This window comes from Brassica oleracea, chromosome C8 (genome assembly GCF_000695525.1).
Source record: "Brassica oleracea var. oleracea cultivar TO1000 chromosome C8, BOL, whole genome shotgun sequence".
NCBI lineage: Eukaryota > Viridiplantae > Streptophyta > Magnoliopsida > Brassicales > Brassicaceae > Brassica > Brassica oleracea.
The window spans coordinates 41,323,863-41,332,991 of NC_027755.1; the positions used below are offsets into that span (position 1 = coordinate 41,323,863).

The 9,129-nt window shown below is 36.4% G+C and overlaps 2 protein-coding genes and 1 pseudogene across 3 annotated transcripts; all 3 read left to right on the forward strand.

Annotated features, from left to right (window-relative positions):
* The first annotated feature begins 902 nt into the window (after positions 1-902).
* LOC106309429 lies at positions 903-3,552 on the forward strand (annotated as a pseudogene).
* Positions 3,553-4,047: 495 nt separating this feature from the next.
* LOC106309755 (putative transporter arsB) lies at positions 4,048-6,086 on the forward strand. 2 transcript variants are annotated; one of them, XM_013746879.1, is made up of 3 exons: positions 4,048-4,175; positions 4,301-5,590; positions 5,677-5,933. In XM_013746879.1, the coding sequence occupies exons 2-3, from the start codon at positions 4,336-4,338 to the stop codon at positions 5,931-5,933; spliced, it is 1,512 nt and encodes a 503-aa protein (XP_013602333.1). In that variant the 5' UTR covers positions 4,048-4,175; positions 4,301-4,335. The 2 variants fall into 2 exon arrangements, with proteins under 2 accessions (XP_013602333.1, XP_013602334.1); XM_013746880.1 differs by lacking the exon at positions 4,048-4,175 and having other exon boundaries at positions 4,336-5,590; positions 5,677-6,086.
* A 1,480-nt stretch (positions 6,087-7,566) lies between these two features.
* On the forward strand, positions 7,567-8,810 carry LOC106311253 (NAC domain-containing protein 4-like). Its single transcript, XM_013748464.1, has 4 exons — positions 7,567-7,732; positions 7,835-8,094; positions 8,248-8,379; positions 8,469-8,810. The coding sequence occupies exons 1-4, from the start codon at positions 7,567-7,569 to the stop codon at positions 8,673-8,675; spliced, it is 765 nt and encodes a 254-aa protein (XP_013603918.1). The 3' UTR covers positions 8,676-8,810.
* The last annotated feature ends 319 nt before the right edge of the window (positions 8,811-9,129 follow it).

The following is a 9,129-nucleotide window of genomic DNA, read 5'->3' on the forward strand; positions in this document are numbered from 1 at the left end:
AAAGAATAGTTAATTAAAACCAAAAGTAAATATTAAGCAAAAACAAATATTTTTTTGATATGGTTAAGTATAATACTTTTAGTTTATTAAAAGTATTTGATAAAAATAGGCTTATGATAAATAAGTATTTTAAAATATTTGTTTTAATATTTTTTAAGAAATAAAATAATACCAATTTTTTAAGATTTGTTTTTGAAAATTGTGTTATATTAGTAAGAAAAATTTAAGTTTTATAGTTTATTTATTTTTTATTCTAATAAACATGTAAAGAAAGTGTGGGTAATAGTTTTAACGAAAAACTAATATGCAAAAATTGATGAATCATCTCATTAATAGTAATCATAAAATATTTTTTAGTCAACAGAAGGTAACTGGTTTTATATTATTTTTGTAACCATCTAAAAAATGTATAGATATAAGGAAAACATGTTTTAATCTTGAAAATATATAACATTATGTTGCTTAACATAATGTTTTGAAAGGAAGAATTTTTTCAATATCAAGGTTTTATGCGAAATTTTCGTTTTTTATGAAATCATATTATATATTAAAATATACACATGTTAATAATCTAAATTAAAATTGAATTGACATGAATCAGTAAATAAAAATTAATAATATCAATTAAATATATTATTTTTAATTCACTAAAATTAACAATTTTATCGACACATAAGAAACTAGTTTATTAAAAAAAATATTGAGAAGTCACAAACATTGTATTCTATATATATTTCCACAAGTCGACAATAGACACATATTTATAAGAGATTGCTACTATCATTGAATTTTTTTTTGAAGAATTTGCTTAGTCAGTCATGAATGAAATTACATGGAAAATTTTAATGGTAATTGTCTAATTGATGAACGAAATTACATGGAAAATTTAGTAGCAATTGTGAATGAAACTTCATGGACCTTACAAAAGAAGTGTTATATGTGGTATACATTAAGAACGTTTTTAATAAATAAAAAATAAACGGTTCACATAAAAGTCATGAATTTAAATAAATTTGATAAAAAAATCAGTCGTGCCAAAAAGAAAAATATATAAATCTGAGACCATCCATCCGCTTGTAAATTCGAAAAGAAAGGCATCACAGGAGGAGGAGGAGGGAGGCTCATCATCAATCAACGGTCCATATTCATCATCATCCCTTCACGACTCTCATATATATTTTTTACCGGCAGACACAACAAAGCGCTTTCAGTTATGGTCAGTAGTCGTGACTAAAGTTTTTGATAGTTTTTATATTGTTCCGACTTGTGAGAGATCCGATGTGATTGTGCAGAGACTGAACTCGAGCTTAGCTTCTTCAACGAGTATATCGTGTACCACTTTCAATATCTTGGCTCCCATTTATAAACGCATTGATCAACTGGTTTGTTTGTTTGTTTGTTCCCTTCTTCTTCCTCCTCATGTCTTTTTGATTTTCCGAAATTTTCTCACTAGACGACATGGGTTTTGTTGTGTGTACAGAATCAGAGCAATCGAGAGAGCCATTCTCGCGACCTTTGGTATACTCGGAACCAGGATATATTAGAGTTGTTACTCCATCAACGCTCTTCCGTGATCTGTCTGCAGGTAATAAGATTATAATATAATTCTTTAAAAAGTCAACGTTGACTCTTTTGTATGTTGTTAAAAGAGAATTGCGACTGTTCATTAGGAAGTTTGGGTTGCAAATGAAGAATTGGTGAACATGTACCATGATCGCCTTGCCACTGCAGGCTACAATATTTTCCAGTTGCCTAGAACAAACCGTCGTGGCGATGGTAAGCAAAGGTTCTCCATTTTATCATGCTGTTAATTTAAACAATTTTCCCGCTCTTGTTAGGATTTAGGAGTACAAGGATACTGTTCTTGCTAAATTTTTCTAGGTATAACATTTCTTTCCAAAGTCATTAAGAATCTTAAGAGGCTTGACATGCGTCAGTTAACAGTAGATTAGAGAGAACGTAGATGGGACTATCCAAAGATACATTTGTGATCTATCTGATTTGCTTGCGATCAAAGTTAGGTCTCTTTCTTGTCTCATTTGTGATTGATTGAATTTATTTCTTAACAGGTCTTTTAACAGCCATACATAAGGACTACTTTGAACTTGTAAATTACCGGGAGCTGCTCTTTAACGATTTTGGAGACCGTGTTGCTCAGCTCTTACATGTCAGATCGCTTGTTCCCTTCCCACTTAATGGGAAACAAGATGTTCAGCAAGAAGTTCTTATAGTCAACACTCATCTCTTGTTCCCACATGATTCTACTTTATCTATTGCAAGATTGCATCAGGTTTGCCATCCTTCTTCTTTTGGGGACCGTTGATCTTGATTTGATCACCTCTGTGTTCTCCTGACAGGTTTACAAAATTCTCGAATATCTTGAAGCTTACCAAAAGGAAAATAAACTTACTCACATGCCCATTATTCTCTGCGGGTGAGCTTCTTTGTCGTAAAGAGTATTTCAAAATGTCTCCCTCCATAAATACAATCTGATCATAGAGTTTGAATTTTAGTGACTGGAATGGAAGCAAGCGTGGGCATGTGTACAAATTCTTGAGATCTCAAGGGTTCATATCATGATATGATGTTGCTCATCAGTATACGGATAGTGATGCTCATAAGGTTAGAAATCTCCTACCAACTTTCCTCCATCCTCACTGTTATTAAAGCCTGGTTCATCCTTAACCGTTTTTCTTCTTATATATCTTCAGTGGGTTAGCCATAGAAACCACAGGGGTAACATATGCGGAGTTGATTTCATATGGCTCTGTAAACCTACTAGGAGCAATTCAAGAAAACCATTGAGAACAAGTTGGGTGGAAGCTGTTTTCAGCATTATCAAGGTGAGTGAGATTGATTGCAAATATTCACAAACAAAGATTGTTAATCACTTTTTGTATAATTCTTGATATATCTTGATGGTGTTTCCAGTATCAACTACAGAAAGCTTCCATAGCTGAAGACAATAAGGCATTTGCCTTTCTTGGGGGAAATAAGCAAAGTGATTCACTAACTTACTCAGGATTCTGCCAAGCACTTCAAAAGGCAAATCTAACGGGTATACCACATGGACTTAGCTTCCAAGAGACAAAAGAGCTATGGGTTCGAGCTGATCTTGCTCGAAATGGTGTCTTCGACTATGAAAAACTTAAGGTAAAACGAAAGCCACAAACCAATAAAAATGTTAAGTTCGAAGACTCTGATGTATGTGGTTAATGTATTGTCAGAAAACTTGGAACATGAGGACGGTGGATCAGTCTGGAAAGTGCAAAGAGAGGGTGATGGAGAGTAAGAAGGAAGAAGAAGCAGTTGGATTGAAAGTGAAGAAAGCGGTTTTGTTTCCGCAAGAAACAGAGAAAGGATTGTGGCCGGAAGATGATTACAGTCTCTCCGATCACGCTTGTCTCACCGTACAATTCTCACTGGTCAAAATTATCTCTAGTTAATTTTTGTTCATTAGTGTGGCTCTTGTATGATTTAATTTAAAAGGAGCAACGAGAGAATTTTCACCGAGAACCTCTGTAAAAAAATAATAATATGATTTTGATTGAATCGACAATGAGTTAAACAATAATTAAAAAAGAAAAAGAACTTTCTATTAGGGGGTTGATACGGTTCTCTTTAAATATTCAACTAATTACAGTATCGTGATAATTGACTCGTTAACACGACGATTTTGTCATGTTATGTAGATTGAATAGAAAAACACTTCATTACTTTGTTTTCCAATATATATAGTTCTTGAGATCAATTGATAAATCAATTTGAACTTCTGTAATAGCATCACTTTGTTTTCAGACAAATGAAAAGAGATTTTGTCTTTTGATTGAATCAACATCGAGTTAAATTAATTAAAAAAAAAAATTGGGCAAAAAACTAATATTTTTTTTAAAAAGGAGTAGTAACTTTTATATTAGGGGGTTGATACGTTCTCTTTAAATCTTCAATTAATTAATTACAGTGTCGTGATAGTTGACTCGTTAACACGACGATTTGGTTGTCATCATGTGGATTGAATAATTAAAAAAAAAAAACGAGTCAAATCATAGTTAACTTCTTGAAAACTGGTGAACAAGAAGATCTGGAACAACAACAACAACAAGAGAGAAAAAGCTTTTGGGTTTCAAAAGCAAACTGAAAAGAGCTGACTTTCTTTTATGTCTTAACTATAAAAGGTAACTCCTGTTCCTCTCTGTTTATCTCTCTCTCTCAAAGCTTCTCTACTTGTCTGTAAACTTATTCCAACGGAAGAAGTTGTTTCACTACCCAAAATCAATTTGACTCGTAAAATTGATTGCAGAGACGATTGTTTCCTAATCGCAATTGTTTTAGCATATGGCAATGGCGCCTGTAGTGAAGCTGGTCCTAGGCTCGATAGCCTTCGCAACCTTCTGGATACTAGCAGTCTTCCCGTCCGTACCATTCCTCCCAATCGGTCGAACCGCCGGCTCCCTCTTCGGCGCCATGCTCATGGTCATCTTCCAAGTCATCACCCCTGACCAAGCCTACGCCGCCATCGACCTCCCCATCCTCGGCCTCCTCTTCGGAACCATGGTCGTTAGCATCTACCTCGAGAGAGCCGACATGTTCAAGTACTTGGGCACGCTGCTCTCTTGGAGAAGCAGAGGAGCCAAGGACTTGCTCTGCCGCGTGTGCCTCGTCTCCGCTGTTTCCAGCGCTCTTTTCACTAACGACACTTGTTGTGTGGTCTTGACTGAGTTCGTGTTGAAGATCGCTAGGCAGAAGAATCTTCCTCCTCACCCGTTTCTCCTCGCTTTGGCCACGAGTGCTAATATTGGTTCTTCAGCTACTCCTATTGGGAACCCTCAGAATCTTGTTATCGCGGTTCAGAGTAAGATCTCGTTCTGGGAGTTTCTTCGTGGAGTGTTTCCCGCGATGATTGTTGGAATTACTGTTAATGCTGTGATGCTTCTGGCTATGTACTGGCGCTTGTTGTCTGATCATAAAGACCAAGAAGAAGAGGAAAATGAAGTTTCTGAAGGTGTTGTTGCTGTTGAAGAAGAAGATGTTACCTCCCATCGGTTCTCTCCAGCTACGTTGCCGCATCTCAGCTCTTTCAGATCGGAAGAAACCAACGTGAGAACGGATCCTGAGACGCTTAGAAACAGAGGTGCTTCCTCTGGTGAGAGCAGTGCGTCTAGAGACCACCAAGCTGATGCTGAGTCACAAGGAGAGAGCTATCCTACCGTCAACAGCAATGTGTTGTTGTTTCAAACAAAGAGGTGGAGACGGGTTTTGTGGAAGTCAAGTGTTTATTTAATCACGCTTGGGATGTTAATTTCTCTGCTTATGGGTTTGAACATGTCTTGGACTGCGATCACCGCAGCGTTAGCTCTTGTTGTTCTTGATTTTAAAGACGCGAGGCCTTCTCTTGAGAAGGTGTCGTATTCGCTTTTGATCTTCTTCTGTGGGATGTTTATAACCGTGGATGGATTCAACAAAACTGGTATCCCTACGGCTCTGTGGGATCATATGGAGCCGTATGCGAATATTGGTGAAGCTAAAGGAACCGCGGTGCTAGCAGTGGTGATTCTTGTCCTCTCCAATGTAGCATCCAATGTACCAACAGGTGTGTCATCAAACATGTTTTTTTTTGTGTGTTTATTATATCTCTAGATAGAAAAATTCATTTTAGTTGTTAAATTGTGTGTGCAGTGCTATTGTTGGGAGCAAGAGTAGCTGCATCAGCGGCGGCAGGGGAGGAGGAGAAGAAGGCGTGGTTGTTGCTGGCGTGGGTGAGCACAGTGGCTGGAAACTTGACGTTGCTTGGTTCAGCAGCTAACTTGATAGTGTGTGAGCAAGCTCGTAGAGCAGTGAGCCATGGATACACTCTCACTTTCACTAAACACCTGAAGTTTGGTTTACCTTCGACACTCATCGTTACTGCCATTGGTCTCTACCTTATCAAGTAATCCACAATTCACACTGTACATGCTTTGTTTTTTTCTTTACACACTTATTGTAACTCAATTATGCATAGAATCTATATTTGTATCTTTAAAAATAAAATAAACAAATGGTTATCGTAATTATGAGTGATGAATGAATGGTACACTACATACTTATTTTCACGTTTTGAAAATGAGCTTCTAATAATTTCAATATTCATATCAAATTCTCATGTTTTTTTTACTTTTTGGATAGTGAGTTAACTGTAGAATATTAACATAATAATAAATATAACTAGCTCTAGAAAAATATAACTAGCTAGCAAAAGTCACTAACCGAAAAAAGACAGATGATTATATGATCAGTAGGGCATCTGCATTAGTGAAATTTAGGAGGAGTTCACAAATTTAATTTTTTATTATTATTTTCTTTTTTACGTTTGATTTTTTTTTTTTTTTTAAAGTAAAAAACCCAACCAATCGCGGATCGCCACGCGTCACGGGGCCCACGAAATAGTTATGAACCCGTCTCTTACGCGTGAACCTGCAAGACACTGAGTTCACTTTTATTGTTTTGGAAAGCGTGTGAACCTGAGTTTAAAACCCTCAATGCGGATGGCCTTAGTAAACTAAAAGGTTCTACCACATAAAAGCTTTGGTAGAATCTCTGTTGAGGTCTAAAAGTTTTGTACCAATACATTGGTGTGAAATGAAATTTGACGTTGAGCCCAAAAAAAAGTAAACTAAAAGGCCATTCCTCACTTATTTTTGTAGTTTTTTAAGTTTTGGAGATTTGTTTCAACTAATTTTCAGATTTACAATATTTATTTAGTTTTTTTAAAGGTAATTCCTCACTTACTCAAGGTATGGACCAATTAAGAAAAAAAGATCGGATTAAAAGTTTTTGAGAAAAAAAAGTCATATTACATTCTCGAGTTAAAATATGTCTTTAGGGGTATAAAAGCTTATGTTTGTGAGGCAAACAGGATAATCTGATTTGTCTTATAAAACGTGTGCAACGTATACTCAGTGACGTACATCTTTTTTTTGGGTTGGATTAACGCAACCTCAGTTTTCATTTAAATTAAATAGTTAATTTATCTAGATAAAGACATATGGCAAAAAATGTATTAAGATAGCAACGTGTCTTAATACATTTAAGACACCTTTGGGCTAGTGGATGGAAACGTATATTAAAGACGTTTACGATCAAAACGTTGTTCGCCATCATCCATGTGACCCCGTTGTGTCAAAGGTCAACGTTAAAATCTCTTTGATTGTTTATTAATTCTACTGAAATTTTGATATTTCCTCGCAAGTATCGCCAAGCGTGGGTGGGGACCACACTGCCCTTCTTCTATTCTATTTCCATATGTGTTTTGGTTTGTGAGAGAATGTTTCTAGTTAACGTGGGAGTCACAGATTAAAATATACTAACAAATACTACTGTACGTTTCCAAAACTCACCAACCACTTTATAATCCAACGAACCGAGATTTTTTTGTTTAAAGAGAAAGGCGTTGTTTAAACTCTCTATGTCTTTCGAATTTTAATATTGCCCCGCAAGAATTGGCACGTGTGGGACCGGAACTCCCCCGTTGTCCTATAAATACAGACTTGAGCTTCTTCCTTTCTCCAACGATTCAAAGCGCTCCAAATGGGGAATAATATGGTGGGGTTCAGGTTTCGTCCGACGGACGTGGAGCTCGTGGAACATTACCTCCGTCCGAAAAATAACGGCGGCGGTTCCACCACGAGCAGCCAAGTCGATCAAGTCATTAACACTGTCGATATCTGCAACCTTGATCCTTGGGAATTGCCTCGTAAGTCCTGTCTCTATCAGGTTTGGATCTCATCGTCTAGCTAAGTTCTAGTTTTCTCATATCTCAGTTTGTTTGTTTGTTGTTAACACTGTTATATCTCAGCGCTGTCGAGGATCGCGTCGAGTGATCAGGTTTGGTATTTCTTCGGACGCAAGGAAAGCAGATACAACAGAGGTGAGCGACAGAAGAGGAAAACCAAGTCTGGTTACTGGAAGAAAACCGGTAATACCTTGCCCATCACGCGAAAGAGAGGTAACCACGAAACAATCGGTGAGAAAAGGGTTTTGATGTTTTACATGAGCGGTTCCAGATCCAACTGGGTTATGCACGAGTATCACGCTTCTTGCCTCTCTCCTAATGACGTACATGTTCTACTCCCCTTTTTCTTTTTGTTATCACTCTGTTTTTGCTATCACTCTGTTTTCGTCATTCCTCTGTTTTCGTCATTGCTCTGTTTTCGTTACTGCTCTGTTTTTATTAATATAAATCGATTATGATGAATTGGGGTTTGACAGAGCGGTGTATATACAATCTGCAAAGTACAGTTTAAGGGTGAAGCGAGTGAGATCTCTTCTTCTTCCGTTGTCGACCATGTTGTGCACAGTCACTCTTTACCCACTCCTATGAACAATCCTGGAGGATCTGAGGTTGGCCAATCTCTCTTTCACATCATCATAACCATATTCTTTATACGCACTCATTTGTGTTGTTTTTTGACTTCCCTGTTTTTTTGTAGGGATTAGAGAATTCAAGTAGTGTTCTTGATAATCAGCAAGCAATGCAGTTTGAAGCTGAAACTCAGATGGCTTTCGACATTCTGCCAAGCTATGATTGGAAAAGCTTGCTTGATGATGATGATGCTGATGAACAGAATAAGACTGCTTCTATGCCAAGTCAACGACCAGTGTCTTCATTGGTCACATATAGCAGTGATGATGATTAGTGATTCTGACTATCTCCCTTGATCAAGAAGAAATGAGCTGTTTTTGTATTATATGATAGATTAAGTTAAGAAAATTCACCAATGTTCAGTTACATGATTTTGTATAAGTTATGTCTAGGCTTGTTCTGTTACATGTTTGTACTAAGATATATATATATATATATATATATATATATATATATATGAAAAGAAAAGGAGAGTTTGTGATAAGAATTGGTTAGAGAAGACAGTTGTATCAATTCAACACAAGAAACAAAAAAAAATGTCAAAACTCCCTTTGACGTTTGAAAATGACAGGTTCTACAAAAGCAAACAAGATTAATATCAAATTAAAAAAGGTACGTAGATGTACTACTTTTCAAGAGTCTCAAAGTCCACATCATATATATGTGGTTGTTCATGTCTATGCCTAATTCCAAATCCCATTGGACTATATTGTTAACTATTATTTTAC